The 20,604-nt window shown below is 35.4% G+C and overlaps 1 protein-coding gene across 1 annotated transcript in view; it reads right to left on the bottom strand.

Annotated features, from left to right (window-relative positions):
* adgra1a (adhesion G protein-coupled receptor A1a) overlaps positions 1-16,594 on the bottom strand; it is a 42,327-nt gene extending 25,733 nt beyond the window's left edge. The window contains exons 1-2 of the mRNA XM_056470150.1: positions 16,330-16,594; positions 15,684-15,839 (exon numbers count right to left, since the gene is read on the bottom strand). Coding sequence (XP_056326125.1) covers positions 15,684-15,686 — 3 coding nt within the window. The 5' untranslated portion in view covers positions 15,687-15,839; positions 16,330-16,594. The remainder of the gene's footprint in view (positions 1-15,683; positions 15,840-16,329) is intronic.
* Positions 16,595-20,604: the final 4,010 nt, after the last annotated feature.

Genomic DNA, 20,604 nt, shown 5'->3' with positions numbered 1-20,604 from the left:
TTAAAAAGACTGTGAATGTTGAATTTAAAAATGTAAGGCCTAGAAAGTACAGATATTTGGGTAAAAATGTAAAGAGTAAGAGTAAAAAGTTGTCAGAAAAATAAATAATGGGGTAAAGTACTGATATCAGTAGCTGACAGCAAGCTCTCTGCAACTCTTGCATGGTCGCCCACTAAAGCTAAGCAGGGCTGCGCCTGTTCAGTACCTGCATGGAAGACCACATGGGAAAACTAGGTTGCTGTTGGAAGTGGTGTTAGTGAGACCAGCAGGAGGCACTAATGCCCCAGTACAGTGATAGGGACTCTATACTGCTCAGTGAGTGCCGTCTTTCAGATGACGTTAAACCGAGGTCCTGACTCTCTGTGGTCATTTAAAATCCCAGGATGTCCTTCAAAAAAGAGTTGGGGTTTAACCCAGGGATTTGCCCACTGGCCTCTGTCCATCATGGCCTCTTAACCATGCCCATATCATAATTGGCTTCATCACTCGGACTCCTCTCCACCAATCAGCTGGTGTGTAAAAGCAATGTGTAAAGCAATTTGAGTGTCCAGAAAAGCGTATTATAAATGTATGAAATTATTATACCAGAGAAATCTACTTAAGTACAGTAATTAAGTATTTGTACTTCGTTACTTCCCATCTCTGTTTATAAAGCAATTTATTCACCTTCTTTTGAAACACAAAAGAACTTATGATTCATTTGACTATGAATAACAAACAGCAGTAAATGGTTAAACTAATTGCGATACAACCCAGTGTGTTTCTGACAATAATATTTAGATATAATCAAATGAGAAAATACCAGTTTGTAGCATCACGCAACACATTGAGCAGTTTTGTACCGCTAAAAATCAATGCAAGCGAATGAATTTACAGTGGCTGCCCCTACTCTTACGTGAAAACTTAGAATGGATACCATTAGATTTTGATGACTGAACAGAGAAAACCAACCTAAAAGGACTTCAACATCAAAGTTCCAGAAACAAACCAATTACATCATCACCAAAGATCACTGACAGTTGGAACCATTTTATAAAGTTTGCTGTTGCAAGCGGTCTTAAACTCTTAGAACAACCTAGTTGTTGTCCCGAAAGGATGAATTGATGTCAAATTCATTCTTCTATTTAGCTTTAAGTACATCATGGTCTTTAGAGAGACTGGATTCCTGAATAAACCATTTCATACACCGTATCAAATGATTAATATATTATATTGTATATTAGATGTATATTATACAGACATTAAATTGGGTGACACTTAAAAATGACCATCGCCGCGGCAGTATTAAGGGATTGAGAACGTTTTTTTAGGTGTAACAACAGTTTATGACAATGCCGCCAGGTGGCACAAAGGGACAGAATGTGAATGGACAGAAATATACAGTAGCTGTATGAGGATATTTCAATGACAAATGTCATGAGCACAGCATTAAAAGTTGAGAGCTTAATGTAATACGAGCTAACAAATCTCTTTGCTCGCGCACTGATTTCCTTTGTTCGTGCACAAACCTTCATGCGCAATTTCAAATATATGCTACTAGCACGCAAAACTTCAAGCGTGCTCTTAAATTTACGCTACTCAAGTGTGAATTGTCTGCTTTCGCTCGGTGAAATGATGCGGACTCACAATTTGTGCCTTTTGCTCTCCAGAGATACTCCTGTTAAATTAGTTATCCCAAGAATCCGCATCATTTCACTGAGCGAAAGCAGACAATTCACACTTGAGCAGTGTAGATTTTAGAGGGCGTGTGAAGTTTTGCGCGTGAGCAACATTTATTTGAGAGCACATGTGAAGTTTTGTGCATGAACAGAGGAAATCGGTGCACTAGCAAAGAGATTCGCTTGCTCGCATTAATGCGACTTGTAATGCTGCTCTCATGACATTTGTCATTGAAATAACACCATAGCTGTAAATACCCTGCTACTTGTAAATGAAGATGAAAAAGCATTAAAATTGCTTTATTAATCATTAAAAAATGTTAACAAGCTTTATTATAATTGTAAACTTGTTGAGTGCAATGAGGATTCATTTTGGAAATTAAAAACTAAAGAAATAAAAAGACAAATAAAAGTACAAACATACAGTTGAAGTCAGAATTATTAGCCCCCCTAAATTATTAGCCCCCTGTTTATTTTTTCCCCAATTTCAGTTTAATGGAGAGAAGTTTTTTTCAACACATTTCTAAACATAATATATTTTAATAACTGATTTATTTTATCTTTGCCATGATAACAGTAAATAATATTTGACTAGATTATTTTATTTAAAGACATTTAAAGGCTTACCTAGGTTAATAAGGTTAACTATGCAGGTTAGGGTAATTAGGCAAGTTACTGTATAACGATGGTTTGTTCTGTCTATCGAAAAAATATATAGCTTAAAGGGGCTAATAATTTTGACCTGAAATGGTTTTAAAAAAATTAAACTTAAAAAATTAAACTGCTTTTATTCTCGCTGAAATAAAACACATAAGACTTTCTCCAGAAGAAAAAATATTATCAGACATACTGTGAAAATTTCCCTGCTCTGTTAAACATCATTTGGGAAATATTTAAAAAAGAAAGGAAAATTCAAAGGGGGCTAATAATTCTGATTTCAACTGTACATACATAAATGAATAAATAAATAAACGAATAAGTAAATAAAGCAGTGTTTTAGCCTAATATAGAGAGATTGAAACAGTGTTTGTTAATGTTAAAGTGATAGGACTAAAAAAAAAATCAATAAATAAGCTTTTTCATTTACAGTTTTCATAAAAATTTTCTTTGTTGATTATATTTTTCTCATTTTATGTCCTAATTATTATACATAAATAATGACTAAATAATTAAATAGGCCAAAATAATTATTTATTTGAAGTTGGATAAACGTGTTATGTATATTAGCATTTTTTACATGAATGGATGTAAACCTATTGTAAGAAATATCCAAACCAAATCTGTAACCATTAAAACAGCATAGGGATAGTCAAATTCTTTTGTCATTTTACTATTCTGTTGTTACTAGGGGCATTTTAATACATATTGTGAATTTTTTATATATTTAAACCATTAGCTGTGGGGAAAAAAAGCACATATCCAATCATCAAACAATAAAAAAAGCGAACGTAATCTTAAAATATAGTATGTCTCTCACTCTTTAAAATAAAGGTTCTTTATTGGCATTGAGGAGTCCATAAAACTGCTTTCCGTTGCACACAATGTTCTTTACAGTAAAAAAAAAGGTTCTTTAAAGTATTAAAATATTCTTCACACATTTTTTGGCATCACTGCAAAAAGTCCTTTTAGAATCTTTATTTTTTAAAGTGTTATATTTCATGATTTAGCTTGACAGTGTTTTTGTACTTGGGTCCATTATGTCCCATCACCCAGAGTGCATGTTCGCTTCAATCCAAGGTGAGATCAGCACAATTGCAGCCCATTAATCAGTTTCCCATAAAGCATCACTCAGTGTCACAATATTGATCCTCTGACCTCAGTAGTTCAGCAAAGATACCACACCTTTAATGCCCTAAGACATCAAACCACTGTTGCGCTAAAAGTTCATTTTGATTAATATCAAATCCTTTAGTGCATCCTAGAGGAAGTGATTGCAAATAGAATGTCCAATAAATTGTTTATCAAGGCTTTGGGGTAAGCTATAGTGAGAGTTTGTGCTAAATAAAGATCTAATCAGTGTCACCTTAGTACAGGGAAAAAAACTAGTCATTTTTACACAATGCATGCTAAAAAAAGCAGTGTTTGTCATTCTTTTAGGACATTTAGTCAATTTCATCATAGACAGAGCCAAAGCACTTTTATGCAAACCAATAACTTGCTTGTAGGAAACCTTAAAATATCATGGTCAAAATAGAGTCTGCCATTGAGGATGGGTAAAAATAAACTCCAGCTGATGTCTGTGGTGATTAGACACAAGCACAGGCGACACCGCAGCCTCACAGACACAGACACACACACACACCATTGCTCATCCACCCATCCACAGCAGTCTGATGAGATTTTGACTACTCTTCAAGTTCTGTGACCATCCACCCCTTCCACTGACAATAAACTGGGGAACTTTGTTAAAGAACATTGTTTTTCAAAAGTTTGAGGTTTGTAAGATTTTCCTGAAAATGTGTATTTATTTATATAAAAACATGTATTATTACATTAATTATATTATTATAACTATTATATTTATTATTCAGATATTTAGAATATCATACAATTCAGTATCATATATTCCATCAGTAATCACTGCTACATGCTGATTAAGTGCTGATGAAACATTTATTATTATCCATATTGAAATTGAGTTATTCTGCATAATATTTTTGTGTAATATTCAGTGACGTCTTTTCAGATTTCTTTAATGAATAGAATTAAAAGAAACTGATTTTGTTTAAATAGAAATATTTTGTAAGACTTTGTTTTAGAGGGTTAGGGTTAACAGTATTCTGTCAGATCCTATGACTACATCTATGGGCTCACCACAGGAGTGTGTTCTTACCATCCTACACACAGATAAGTGCGCTAGTCCCTTTGAAAATTGGTACATTGTTAAGTTTATGGATGACACCGTTATTGTAAGTTTGTTGGTTGGTGAGGAGGGAGAACATGGACCTGTTGTTGAGTATTTTACAAATTTGTGTCGAGAGGCTGGTCTACGCATGAACATAGAGAAAACAAGGCGATGGAAGTGCGGTGGAAGCAAAAGGCAGGTTTTAGGTACACTGTAAAACCCAAAAAGTTAAGTTAACTCAAACCATTTGAGGAAACATTGCAACAAACCATTTAAGTTCAAAAACTAATTCTAATGAGTACTACGAACTTATTCCATTTGAGTAAACAAAGCAATTTGAGCACAGTAAAACCCAATAAATGAAGAGAACTCAAACCAACTGAGTACTGTAAAACCCATTAAGTTAAGGCAACTCAACCCGTTTAAGAAAACCAATTGCTACAAACTGTTTGAGTTAAAAAACTAATCTATGAGTACTGTGAACCTACTCAATTTAAGCTGAAGTATTGTAATTTAATTAACTCATTTCCTTAAACACTGAGTTCAAAACTCTTTTAATATGAGTAAAATTAACTTTCAGTATGTTTTGAGTTAACTACACTCATTTCATCTGATAAAGTTGACTGTTGGGTTTTACAGTGTACGAACTCTGAAACTGGACTGTTTTAATTTACTAGAACTTTTATGTTAAGCTGCTTTGCCACAATCTGCATTGTAAAAGGGCTATAGAAATAAACATGAATTGAATTGACAATGGCATTTTATAAGGCCTACGTAGAATCCATTTTAAGCTTTTCATTGATTTGCTGGCTTGCTTCTTTAAAAGTAAAACAGAAGAACTTACTGTCTAAGGTTTTAAATACCTGCAGCAAAGTATTAAAGGTGAAAGTGCCAGGGTTATCCAATTTGTATGAAATCAGGTGTTAAAGAAAGCCCATCAAATTACATCTGATATATTCCATCCTCTTTTTGATTTATTTTAAATCCTTCCCTCAGGATCTCGGTGTAGGGTTCCTTTGGCAAGGACCAACAGATTTAATTTTCATTTGTTCCTTGTGCGATTGATTTGCTGAATTTTAATGGGAAGAGGTAGTTGCTGTTTTTAGTACTATTAATGTAGTTTAATGTTTGTCTTAAGTGTGTGATATGATATATGTGCTGTAAATCTATTACGCTGCAGAACAAATCACCCCAAAAGGACACAATAAAGTTTACAGTAACAACTTTGAATGTCGCATCCATATCTGAATAAAAAACTAAAAAATAAAACATTTCAATGGTGAAGTCAGCCTGTCTATCAATAAATAAATGTAATTAAACTCCAGCAATAAACCTGTGACCATCTATGTGTATGGATGTATGACATTTTCCACATAATATTTTTTTCTTTATACAAAGAAAGCATAATAAATGCAATTAAATTGCTAGTTTAAGGCAAAATAACATGTAAAAAAAAAAAGAAAAGAAAAACCCAACATACTCATTCTGACCTATTGGTGAATTACTGGTTTGTAAACATTCAGGATGCACACACATTTCGGCGGCAGAAAAACCGGGAGCACTGGCATTTACAGCGAGGGAATGACATCCGATGCGGAACAGAGTTTGTTGTTGTATTAAAGATAAGTTATATTGATTACATATTATATATAATATTTACATAATGCTTTCAGCGTACCCAGTGATAAGCAGTTATTTGGCAAAATTAACGTTAAAGTGAGCGGCGTTCGTCTGACAGGTCCATTTGCGACAGCACCCTCCCAATGGATATTGGATAAGACAAAACGCCCAAGCATCCAGCCAAACAACTGCATTCTGACAGCGATCTGCACCTGTACGGCAGGGTATGTGAACTTACATTTTTACATTTCATTCTAAGCATTCAGTGTCCACAGTTTAATTAACCATATTGAACTGTTTTTGCTGAAATCATTGCTGCAATCAAAAACAAGTAATGTTTATGATTCAGCATAGCGTGAGCTTACCTGATATGAAATGAGAACTGCAGAGTCAAACATTTTTAATTAACATGAGGTCGTCACTCCATTCAGCTCTTTTGATGGCTGTTAGCCAAAGATGTCTGCGGTTAGCATTAAAAGCAGTGTGAGTAGATGGTGTACGATAAAATTGAAGTTTTCTAATTTCTAATCGATTTTGGCACCATACCGCACAACACGACATGTTTGCTATTTGTCTTCTGTAACTGGAATGTGCAGTTGAACCTGTGTGACGTAGGTTGGTAATTCCCCTATACTTATAAAAGAATATATAAAATAAGTCTTCATACAAATGTTTACTAGACATGTAAAATTTTGTAACTTGAAGGAGAGTGGGAATTGGTTCACATTCCAAAAGTTCAGGCATATAAACAGTTCAACGCATGCTCATTCTGAAAACGTACCACTATTTACATTTCTGGAGAGTGTCAAATACATCACAGGAGGTACGTTTTTAGCGTTTGTTTTCACGAATCCACCAAAGACCGCTGTGCATGCTTTTTGAGATCTCAAATTTCTCTCGCGAGTGCCATTCATGCCTGCTGTTCTCAGGTAAATCCACCAGAGGCCGCTGTCAACTGACTGACTGACTGACTGACCAACGCTCCTCCTTCTCTAAACCCAACTAATAGTGTTTTTAAAAGCACCGATTGACCCAATCACCCAACTCCCTACCTTACAGTGTTTTAAAAAGCAATCCAGAAAAAGAAAACCCCTTGTCTGATTTTTACCACATTTTCAGATTTTACCACATTCTCACTCTGTTATTTACTTGTTTATTTTATTTTTTGGCTTCTGTTTTTGTCTTATCCGCTTTTTGGAATTGTTATTAGGCGGACTCTGATCCTGTCGTTGTGATCAACTCCTCTTTGCATCTCAGGTTCGCTGATGTACACCGTAAGCTACTGGACAAACTGGTAACAGTGGAAAAGCCATCCATACAGAGGTAAGCGGTAGGGTTGGGTATCGTTTGGGGTTATTTTGATACCGGTGCTAAATCGATACTTTTAAAACGGTACCGGTGCCAAAACCGTGCCTGAACCGATACTTTTAAGCCACAAAATTATGGTGGATGACTTTTATTTGACAATCTTTTAAAAATTATTGTAATAGAACAATACAATTTAAGTTTAAAGTTAACATCAATTCATATTTGATATATTTGAATTACATTAATATATTTCCTTTGATCATTTGTTGGTTAGCATGAATTTAAGATTTGCATTATGAAATTACATTAGCTTACTACTAACCTGTGGAAAGGCTGTCATCAAAATACTGAACTCCTTTTTTCTAGGGTTATGGCTTGTGACTATGTTTACATGGTTATCAGTAATCTAATGATTTGCCTTAATCTGAATAAGACAATAACATGATCAAGGTGTTTACATGAGTTGCTTTTTGAATGTTTCTTTCATGATCACACTTTAACATATTTCACAAAATGCTTAAAAAAATATTCGAAGTCAGTTTTTTTCATCTTCATAAACAAGATAATTAAATAACTTAAACTCAAAATAATCTTCCTTGTTCATTTATTTGACAAGTAACTTTGTACTGGTGTAGGATAACACATTTCTAACAGACAGGCCTTCAGTTGAAGTCAATTTATTTTGCCCTCCCATTCATTTAAAATAATGTTTCTGAACATTTTCACAGTGTTTCCTAAAAAAAATATTATTCTGGAGTCATAATAAGTCGTATTTCTTATTGTTTATTTCTTCAATAAAAGCAGTTTTTAATTAAAAAAATTAAGGTCAATATTATTAGCCTCCTTAAGAAATATTTACTGTATATTTTTTGATATACACAACAATTCAGTTACAAAATATTTTGACTAATTTCAACTTTCGTAGTTAACTGATTAAGTCTTTAAATTACACTTTAATCTGAATAAAAGACTATAAAATAAAAATAAAGGCACTTTGTCTGAATACAACTGTCTTGCAAAATAACGTAAAATGTTATACACCGACTGTCACCATGGGGAAGATAAAAAAGTAGATATTAGAAATTAGAAACTATTATGTTTAAAAATGTGCTGTAAATACATCATGTGTTGAAGACGGAAATCAAAAATGAATGAAGGCAAAACTAAACGAGTTGAATATGATTTACATGAGTGTGACTAAAACTTTTGATCAATGTGTTACATCTGTTCTTTGGTTCTTGCCGACTGTTTGTAAATTTAATACTACATTTCCTAACGTAAAACTATGTACACTAGATATCTGATTAATAATGGTCTCTGCATAACCGAGCTCTTCCTATATTAAAAGTGTTAAAATTGCTATTACCTGTGTCAATTTGGGCGTCAACCTCTGATAAATGCGGGGAACTAGGCTAATGCGCGCAGCACCGTCACTGACAGAGAGAGCAAGTGCACACGTTGCTATCTCAGAATCCTTGCTTGTAAAATAAGCTTTAGAACGCTTAGTTTAAGTAAATTTGGTGAACGCAATCATGCATATTGATCTGAAGAGAGTTGCTCTCGCTCACTGAATGCGCTGTACTGCGTACGTGCGTTGCGTACGTCTGTTCCCTAAGCGACGAGAGGAAGCGCCTGACCGTATTCCTCTAAGTTGTTTAGAATTAAATGTTTAGAAATGGTGTGACAACGCATACCTATGTGTGCCTTTGATGCACCCCTTGATGTTTCTTACATCCTTGTTGCAGCACCAGAGGCACCGAAATTAGGCACTGAAATTCATATGCTGATTTGATCCAGTACATACCGGTTACAAAGGTACTTGTGCTATAATGGCACTGGGTTTCAGTACCCAACCCTAGTAAGCGGTCAGCTGGTAAGTGCGAAAAGGAACGTCGTCATACCACCCCGTAGAGTTCATTTTAAAGATGAAATGCAGCCATACGTACTTCTAGCTAGATAATTTGGGATCTCCAGAAATATATGTAGGGCTGTGTTTTCAGAATGAGCCCATGTTGAAACTATGCTACACTGAATGACATTTTAGTGGGTGTCTTCTGTAAACTTCTGTACTTTACTATTTTGATACTTGAATATACCATTTTCATCTTTCACCCATGTATTTATAACACAACTGAACTGAATCACATGACTGGACTTTGTAAAGCCACCCAGGCCTCTGTCAACTCCAGCCAAACAGCAAGCGGAAAAAAAAAGGTCAATGAATAAAAAGTGGGCTCTGAAGAGATGCCATTTCAGCTCTCAGCCAACAATGCATGCAGAGAGGAAGAGGATCATTGCTCGCTCAGTAGGAACTGCTATCATTCCACGCACTGGCCCTCTTTCTTCAAGTAGACCAGTTCAGACCACTTTTAGTGACAGAAGAGCAAACGTTATCCATCAAAACATTCAGACTTGCAAAAAACAAAAGGAAATACACAATGTGAATGCTAGAGGGGATAAAGCATGACATCTAAAAAGCTGCTTTACAACGTGTTCCATTGAGAGAGTCGAACTGTTGAGATTTTGGAGAAGGTGAACATATGAAAACTGACAGATCCAATTCTGAAGCAAATAGCGACGGTGAGACAATAGAAAAAGAATCGGCTGCTGTCACTAGTAAGACACCATGCGTTCTCACTTGGACAGGCTGTGCTTGGATTTAATATGATTAGTGAAATAGCGTCAGCCTATGGCCCTTAAATTGATTAGGGTGCAATCGTACGTTTGCGGGCCAATGTGATTGACATTTTCACACTGTCGTATGAGGAAAGTGATATTTAATGAGCCATTGAAATTGATTGATCAACGCAGCGCCTTTACAGCAGGCTAAAACTGTTCGATCTCATAAAACGCGCTGGTATTAATATGATGTTATAAAGATTGCCGTGGCTCCTCCATATTTAGTCTCTGATGCGTCTTGAGCATTAAGAGTGTTCTTGGCTTCTCCTTCTGTGTGCCTCAGTGAGCATGCTTATCTTGGAGACAAAACTTGGTCAATCAGTCTGCTCCAGTACACAGACTCATCTTTCCAACTGAACATGACTGCTTGAGTTTGTTGCAGGCGTTTACAGATATATTCATAAACATATACCAAATGTGCACACTCCAATTTGCACACATGCAGAAGAATGCAACAAAGGCGCATGATCTAATATATAAACATCGGACACATTAACGAAGTTAACAAGCGTGCAAGTATGACAAGCTGTTTTAGCATATTATCACATCTTCAAACATTCTAATATCTCTTATCATGCTACTAATACTTATTTTCATAACTACTTGTGTTTTTCAAATTAAATTATGGTAATTATTTATTAGTTACTAGAGCTACTGACTGTAGTCTTATTCATTACGTACTAGTTGTTAATCTTAGATATTTGTACTACTTATTATTTAGATATTAGTACCAATTGACTGAGTACTAGATTTATTAATTGGATGTTTTATATATTATATATACTGCCCAGGTATAATATTGGTCGCCCAAGAATATTTGGTGACACTTCATTTTTTTTATTATTATCATCCTTTTACCAAACATCCATGATCGATTAACTAGTGGAAAATCTCCTCTCGCCCTACACATTTCCTACTTCTCTTTGTCTCTTTGTTTTTCTCTTTTGCAAAAACTCCCAAAGACAATCTCAAGTGTTCTACAGAGACTCACAGAGACGTGCCTTTTGGGGACTTAAAAATGTGTCCGTCCAGGGTTTCTAAAGCTCCTATAATGTCCAGGATTCTGCTTTTGAATTCGCTTTCTAAGCCATCAAATCTGTTTTTGCATTACAATTTTATTTTAAGCCTGATTTATTTTTGCTTGGCTTCTTGAGCACGGCCGCAAGACCAAGAGAAACATTATACAATTAATTATTTGATCTAAACGATTCAAACTTTTCTATTTACTTAGAGAGGAAGAAATTACATCAAAAACGGCTGCAGTTGTTGTTGGATAACATAATGTTCTTTTGAAACTTTTTTGGGTGAGAATGCAGCTGTTTAGATTGCAACTATGCAGTTTATTTATAAGGATAAGTGCCTATTTGAAATATTTAAAATTTCAGAGATTCTGTGCATTGGCGACCATTAGTCTGTCATACTGAGCAGAGCAAAGACTCTTGTGCCACAAGATGGCGACAGAGACTGCATAAAAACTCATTTCATTTTCTTTTCGTATTTCAAACTACAGTTGATCAAATCATTATAAATCATGTAAGTGACATTCTAAATCGATCACTCTCTGTTGTGGTGCTGTATTTTTACCATAGTAATCTACTAGTGTTTGCTTTGCTTTGGCTTTTTTGGGGTTATATCTCCTGATTGCAAGAGAGAAATACTGAGAAATCTCTGTAGACTGATGGCATTTCATGTTGTTCAGCCTTATAATCTTAAAATGTGAGCAAAATCTCCTGTTTTGTCATCACTTTGGATGTTATTCAAAAGTATGATTCAAATATTAGCTGTGTGTGACGTTGGTGAATTAGTAACGGTTTCTGCTGTTCTGACATCAGCTGCAGATGTGAATGAATGGCGGAAGAAAGTAGTTCCTTGTACAAAAGTATTTTTAGACTCTGTGTTTTGATTTTATTTTTTATATACATGATTATGCCGTCAAACTGTTTTATAAACACAATATCACACTCGTAGCAATGCGATATGGCTATATATTGTCACTGGTGGGACACTAAGGCCTCCCACTAGTGCCAATATACAGCCATATCACACTGCCATTGCTACTAATTTGCATTATTAACAGATATTGTTGCTACTAAGATAAGTTCTATCCAATGAATAAGTACTAATATTTTATTTATTAGGTGCTAATAAGTACTAGTATACATTAAGTGGCAACTAGCATCAAATGAAAAAGTACCAGCATCTAGTACTTGTATTTTAATAAGCCACTAGTACCTAAAGAATAAGCACTTGAAGCTAATGAATAAGTTCTAGTACTTAATAGAAAGCACATCTGTAACTAAAAGTAAGTACTATAGCATGAACTTAGACACTAGTATGTTTTATAGATTAAATGTCAAAACAGCTTGCCATATGTAAACACACATTTTTTTCTCTCACAAACAGCATAAAACAAAAAGCGGTTTTTATGTAACAACTATCTTTGCGTTCTTTCTACAAACACTCTTTAATATTCAAGATTTCCTTTCCATATAAACAACTAAAATGAATTACCATGCGATTAATAATTAAACCGACTTTAGCATGCAATTCCATTTTCATCTGCAATGTTGGTGGTATGTGGCCATGATCTGTAATCCGTGTGGAAAGGGGGCACTTGTGTGCGGTTTTAAAGAGCTGCTCTGCACATCTCTTGCACTTTCATGTCCTCTGTAATCTGAAAAAGCTTTTTTGCTAGGTCTAATGGATAATGTGGTACTCTTAAAAACATATTTAGTGTTTTTGCACAGCTCTCTGAAAAACTCAACTCTAAATTGGCCGATTGCAGCATTCAGTAGTCAGTATATTGTTTTGTATATAGGCAACACTATATAACTGAGAGCTCGATAACAAGATGTGTTTTTGGTTTAAAATCTTTGCAGAACATTGATGAAATAATATTTACTGCCTATTTATTTACTTAAATACATTGATATTTAAATATCTTAAGGGTCGTCCTGATCACTTAATTTCTAAACTTGTAGAAGCTGAGATAATAATTATTATAAAATAGCAATGCTGCGAATAGACCATTTCATAGATTTGGAACAAATAGGATAAGCAATGGAAAACTTTTTGCTGGCCACAATTAATTATACTCCATAGATTTGTATGATATTAACATATTCCAGCCAAATTAGGAATGCTCCAACAAATATTTGGGGGAAAACTATTTTGTTCACCTTTTTTTTTTTTATTAATAGAAAAAAAATAGTGAAATAATGATTCACTGTCACTCACTCATATTCCTTCAGCCTTTTCCCTGCTTTATCAGGAGTCACCACAGTGGAATGAACCGCCAATTTCTCTGGCAATTGTTTTACACAGCAGATGCACTTCCAGCTGAAACACACACACTCTCCTCTTCACACACTACATTTAGTTTATCCAAATCATCTTTACAGCATGTCTTTGGACTGTGGGGGAAACCAGGCCATCCGGAGGAAACCCATACAGTATAAGTTATCACACTAAATTGATTAAAATACATTGCTCTATAGAAATGTAGAGTGTTCTCCTCTTACCTCCATGAAAGTTATATGTGAGAAAGATTGTGGAACAAATTTTAGTGAAGAAGAATGTTCTGTTCTGGCATATTTTCCTAAGGTGCCACCACATCAAACCACAAGCAAACACCAAATTTAACACCATTTCGTCTCAATAAGATATTTACTAATGTTTCTCAATGTCGTTTTAAGTGCAAATCCAATGTTGGTACTGTGGTGCATGTATTCTGGGACTGTGACATGATTAAGACATACTGGAAAGAAATACACAAATTAGTTAAGAAGATTATTGGTAGACCTTAGTTATGGACTAGAATCTGTGTAACATTACTTGGGTCCATATATGGATAAATAAGATTGCCATTTTCTTACACTTATAAAAACTAACTTATGACTTGCATCAGAAATCTGACTACTTCTGGCATATCTGGAATCCTCTATGGGAGTTTTTGGAGAATGTATCTTGAAAGACTATTTATATTTATTTATTTATTTTTTGTAGTTAATTTTACCCTTCACAAAATACATGAATTACTAGCAGATGAACGACTGCTTAATAGATGGCTATATTATTGTATATGATGACATGAGACACCTATACCACTGTTCTGTCATGGCAAATCTTTAATTAAATGTTTAAAAAATACATTGCTGGCGAATGGATAAACCCAGGGGTCTGATGGATAGTGGAAAAGTAAAAAGATTTATAAAGGCCCATAATTAGTCATTTGGGGATGCTTCTATCTTTCAATTGGATATTTTAATATGTCATAAAATGTTTCCAATTCTAAACATACTTGAAATGATTCATAAAAAAACATACATACTTTCTTTTCTTTTTTCTTATGTTTTAAAAACCCTTTTTGCTTTCGACATATTTACAGAATAGGTCAGCTGTCATATAAAGTATTGTAGGGTTCAGAAAAGTACATAAAATGAGACTTGTGTTCTCATGGAATAAATCATTCTCTTTATCAACAGATGTACCACCATGAGGTGGCATTTTTCTACATCAACACTCTGATAAAGGTCCTGTGATTCACTGTTCTAATCACTTGTTTGTTTAAAAAAGATTAGAATCTTATCTTAATCTCATCCCTGCCTCCTCGCAATATGTCCCTGTTTTCAAAGCAAACCTACGCCCTTGCTGAGATCTATGTTCTTAAATTATTAGATCAAGGCAATTTCTAACACTGTCATTGACAGTAGGCCTTGCTGGTTCGGGTCTCTGTCCTTGGTGCTTAAAACAGATAAAGCGCTGAAGGCGCTCTCCATGGTGCTGCTGTGATCTTATGTGCTTTCTGTGTGGCGAAAAAAAAAACCTTTTGCCTGGTTGGCTGATGACGATGACATGATTGGCTGGATACCTTTAAAGAGGAAGCGGCGACAGGCGACGTCATACACCTATTGTAGACGTCATAACATGCACAGTTAACATCTCTATCCACGTCATACAGCCGCGAGTGTAATTTGGTGCTGTCATAGATCTTTTTTAAAAAGTGTAATTGGAAAAACAATGTAAAATCGCCTTTGCCTCGGGGATAACCAAGGCCACGGACACGCCACAGCCCCTTGTGATGATTAGCTGACAATGACAATTGATATTCATTGCACGCGCTCTCCAGCTTCCAGAGGCACCAGTGCGGTTTTCCCTCTCACTAAATCCCTTCTACACAATCTCTATGCAATTTTTAGAGATTCAGAGACAGTGTAACGACTACACGTAGCTAAATAAACTTAATTTAACAGTGCAGGGGTACTGAGCACGCGGACAAATGGATCTTCTTTCTCTGCGGTGAGGAAATACAACGATAATATATGGTGCGATACCATTGTGAGGCATCGCTTTATATTCGTGCATAACATCGAAGATCAATTCTATGTCCCACCGTAAATCCCCGTTTGTTTTTGGGGACGGAGTCTCTTAATTCCCTGCCATTAGAATTAAACAGAGAATCTAAAAGAAAGTTTTTTGTGTGCGTAGCCTATATAAGATTAAAGTTGTATGTTTTAACATGAACTGCCATAAACTGTAACTAAAACAGAAATTAATTGCCCTGAATCACTCACCATCAGATCTTCAAAGTTTAGGTCCAGCTTTAGTGCAATAGTATCAAGTATCACAGTCGGTTATGATGTGGCCATCTGGCGCGTGGCCCTTGTGCACGCGGAGAGAAACGGCATTCCGACAGGCGCTGAGGGGGGGTCATTCTCCGACAGGAGAGGCTGTAGAACATCCGAGAAAAAAAAGCAGAAAACAAAGCGAACGTCAACATGAACCATTCCTCGTTGAAAAACAGCTCAGAATGGATGAATTTAAGTTATTTGCTGAGATTTCCTTTGAGCACGTGCGCATTCGCCGTGACGTAAGTCTTTGGAAATATCACTCGTGCAAACGTTAAAGCACAAGCGTAAAAAAAAACATCGCGACGACCTCATCATCACAACGTAGGTAGTGTAAAAATACACTAGCTCTATGAATGCGTTAAAACACTCCGGTATTGCCAAAATTGTAATTCTATGACGAGCAAACGAAGCCAACACCCTTACCTTACACCAAAATGGCAAATTCAGGACTTTCATCGGAAAATGTTTTAAATGAACGTGGCACCGTGAATTTATGAGCTACCTTGGTGGGTATCACTTACAGCATCAGAATAAGATCGCCAAAATAGGCTGCTATCTAAAACATCGCGTTAACTGAATATATTCTTACCTATTTTAAAGAGAGCAACTGGTGTCGTACCCCATCTTTACGTCCCATTATCTGATAGACTTGTCGAGCGTGAGCGCATATACTCCATCTCCAAGAAAGACCAATATCAGGTCTTGTGAACCAAGAAGCGATGAACCGGCTCCATTTTTCATACAAAACAGCGCATCCAAGTGATTTTCATGACGTTCGGTTCGGTTAACAGTGCTCGAAGGTGCATTGTTCCGCCGATGCAGAAGGATCACAGCATTGAAATCCTCTGACAGGGTTTCCGTACTACCATGCACCGCAGCACCGCCACTGAATCTTACAGCGTGAGATCAGTTTAACGAATGACTCCTATGAGCCGGTTCTTTTTTTTTTTTTGTGAATCAATGCAAACAGAAGCTTATTAGTCCGAATCTCGAATAAACGATTCTTACGAATCGAATCTTTCGAGAGGTTCAAAACACATTTCAACCTTTTAGAACAGTTACTGAATTTATGTGACTCATTTACTCAACACCAAGTTTTTACTTTCGTCACGTCTGACTCGAAAAGAACCAAGAACTGTTAATGTTTCGTACTTAAAGGGACAGTTCACCCAAAAAATAATGATACACTCAGGTCATATGAAGCAAAATTGAAGGTATATGTGCAAGAAACTGAACATTTTTTACAATGTTGTTTCCCACAGCCTGGAACACGAGTTTCTTGTTGCATAATTACACACATCAACAGAGATGGGCAAAAATACATTGAAATGTATTTTACAATTAAATACCAAATACCTCAGTTTCAAAATCAAAATAAACAACAACATACAGCAGCCAGAAATGTATAAAAATAAAATACTGTATTTTGAAAATACTGCAAAATACCTTTACAAGGGAGCATGAAATTTATTCACAATCATTAGATCAATAGGCATACTTCATCAATCCCTTTATCATTAAACTGACTTAGTGAAGTAAACAAGTCTCTGGGCAAGTTTAAGTCAGCTTCCTAGCTACTTTTGTTTCTCTTTGATTTTAGCCATTTTGTACAAATATCATACAGAAAGTCCTGTCTTGAAGATGATCTCTTAAATCACTGTAAAACCATGTAATGCAGATAATGAGCAGTACTATGAGTAGGAATGTAGTACTATATCTCTTCATTGTGTTTCCATCCATTGTGTGGCCAGTGAAACTGCAACAATCTCTTAACAGTTTTATATTTTAAAAGTGATATATGAAGAGGTTTTTTGTTGTTGTTTAATAAATGTAGTTTTTTGCTATTGAAATCTTCAATGCCTAATGTAAAAACACGATTTCTGAAAACTGGAGTGATCTGTTTTTGTATATAAACTCTTCATATACATCCTGCTGCTGCTGTGTAACAGAGTTTTTGACCAGTCTGTATAGACAGGAGTATTATTAAATATTTGTGTCTCATATACTGTATTGTGCCACTTTGACATCTCTTAATCTCTTATTAACTGTATACTGCATCTGCAGATCAGCTACTGGCATTTGAAACAGCCAATGAAGTATTGTAGGAATCACCACTGTAACCAAAACCATTTGAACAGTTTACTTATTTTCCCAAGACTTTATCAGTTCTTCAATTGGAAGAGTCCCAGTTTGCCCCTTAGTGAATGCCAGTACACCATCTGTACACCATGTCTTAAGCAAAGATGCTCATAAATTGTACACTATACTGCCATTATATATTATTGGTTTTAGCATTGTGCAGTATACTGTTTTCAATGATTGTAGACTTTTATTGCCATTTGTCTTATTTTCTTTGTGTGTTGCATAATTTCCATCCATCCTCCAAGCATTGACAACCCTCTAATTCAGTTTTCTGTTCTGATCCCAAGCCTATAGGCAAAAAAACTGAGACAGCATCAATCTGAGGCCACACTTTTATGATGTCATCATGTACTTCTTACAAAGTATTTTACAGGGTTTTAAAAATACATAAATACAAAACACTAAACTATTTTGATACCAAATATAAACCCATTTTCATAAACCTTATCAAATACAAATTACTATTTTGTCTTTGAAATACATGTCTCATAAATACTGCCCATCCCTGCAAATCAACATACTACAACATTGGTAATCTGTGCAAAGTCAATGTTTCAGACTATGATCTCACACACATCTAACTTTTTTAATACAGATACCAGCATACAATATAAACACAAGTAGGATAAGTTCCATAAGCATTTTTTTAATAATTATTTTTTAGGGGTTTTCACCTTAATTGTGATAGTACAGGAAAGTGTGGGGAGCAGAGATAGGGGAAAGATCAGCAAAGGACATTGAGCCGGGAATCGAACTCAGGTCACCGTGAGCACCTCTGTGCTATGTGTCGACGCACTAACCACTAGGCTATTGGAACTGACCCATAAACTTTTTTACTCTCTCTCAAACTACATTATGAATCAAGGACCACAAGGAAAACTATTTTGTTTTTAAAACTGTATTCTGTTTTCCTAGACAAATTAAGTGTATTCATTTTTTTTGTCAAATAAAAAGAAAAAAAGAAAGAATCAGGCTTCACTTCAGCTAAATAAATCCTGTTAAGACCTCTGTCTTTAATGTCTTCATAACATGTGTAGGTGTATTGTTTAAAAAAATAATTATAGAATTTTATTCCTTATAAATATTTTTAGAACTGAAATGTTAAGGAACTCTTATTATAAACACTTATTATGAAGAAAACTAAAACTGTTTATCAGAAGTTTTGTGGGTTGAATATTTGTTCTTTTCCCAAAGATGACGTTCAATAAGTTCTCAGTTTTATCGTGGGATCTACCAGTCTGTAGGAGAGAGAGAATGTGAGTGTAAACTGAATGTCATCAGTCGCGTGAGAGGTGATGTCGAGCGCGCGCATTTAAAGTTGCCCACTGCAGAGGTGGATGTGGTTGAAACCGTCTGAGCTCGCGGGCACATCACCCCCGCAACGCTGATTTAAAGAGACAACCTACCAGGTTTTACCCTTCACAAGCAGCACGTTTTAGAGAATCACATTGGGAGGTTTCACCCCACACTGTTTTTACCTAAAAGCCACACTGAAAATAGTGTTCGTCCAGTGGCGTAGCGCAAACTGCGCACCTCACTGCATAATCAAAGTGTTAAAAAATAAAAAAATCTGTGTTTTGTCTACACAGAGAGGGTCATTCATCACAAGACTACAAGTGCTCCCATGTTGACATGACCAGAGTTCATAAAAACAGTAATGAAACTGATAATGACAACAATTTCTTAATATAATAATAATAAAACTTTCCCATGGAGAACTTCTACTACACTACTGACATGCAACCCCAATAGTACAAAGAGTTAAAATAGTTGATTACATGTCGAAAAATAAACTTGCAGTAAATTAGTGCAAACAGCTTAGGATGTCCCGATCAGGTTTTTTGCCCGAGTTCAAGTCCAAGTCATTTGATTTTGAGTATCAACCGATACCAAAACCTGATCCGATATTTCTACAATACATAAAATGCTCATTTTTTTATTTAATTCTTCTTATTTTAACATTCAACAACTCTGTTAACAAACAGGACTGTGCATCATTATTGCATCATATACCGCCCCCTTTCCAGTTGTACACATTTGTTGCTCTGCAAAGGTCAGTTTTACGTGAAAATTACTAAAGCATGTACTGTACTGTAACTTTAGCAGCACGGGATGCGCATCATTCACTGATGTACAGTCAAATCATTTCGTTTTTAAAAGCACGAAAGAAATCACATGCTGTTGTGCGTGTGCGCTCAGCGTCAGAGATGAGCAGAGCACACACATCTAAAGTCATCTTAATATGAGCGCTTTAATGATCAAATACATGCAAAATTGTGTCAAAATGGTGTTTAGTGATTATTCATATTGACCCTCATTTATGTAATAAACAAACGAGTTGAGAATTAAAAGACATGTGGAAGTAAAACCATAAATCAGAACCGTACTGCTCTGCGCGCAACATTCCTGCTGTAAACAACAATAGGACAAAATCACTCACTGCTCTTGACTGAAGGACTTTTGTAGCTATAATTAATTTTTTTTTTTGTCTTACAGTAATGATGCTTAAAGCACAGTTTGTTTCAGATTTTTATTCTATTGTATTTATTTCCCTTTTCTTATGTATAGGGAGGAAAATAAGTGTATTTATACAATTGAAGTCAGAATTATTAGCCCTCCTGAATTATTAGCGACCCTTTCCCCCCAATTTCAGTTTAACAGAAAGAATGGTTCTTCAAATTATTTCTAAACATAATAGTTTTAATAACTCATTTCTAATAAC

The sequence above is a fragment of the Danio aesculapii genome, chromosome 12 (genome assembly GCF_903798145.1).
Source record: "Danio aesculapii chromosome 12, fDanAes4.1, whole genome shotgun sequence".
Classification (NCBI taxonomy): Eukaryota; Metazoa; Chordata; class Actinopteri; order Cypriniformes; family Danionidae; genus Danio; species Danio aesculapii.
The sequence above is the reverse complement of the archived record's forward strand: the minus strand, read 5'-3'. Positions and strand labels throughout refer to the sequence as shown.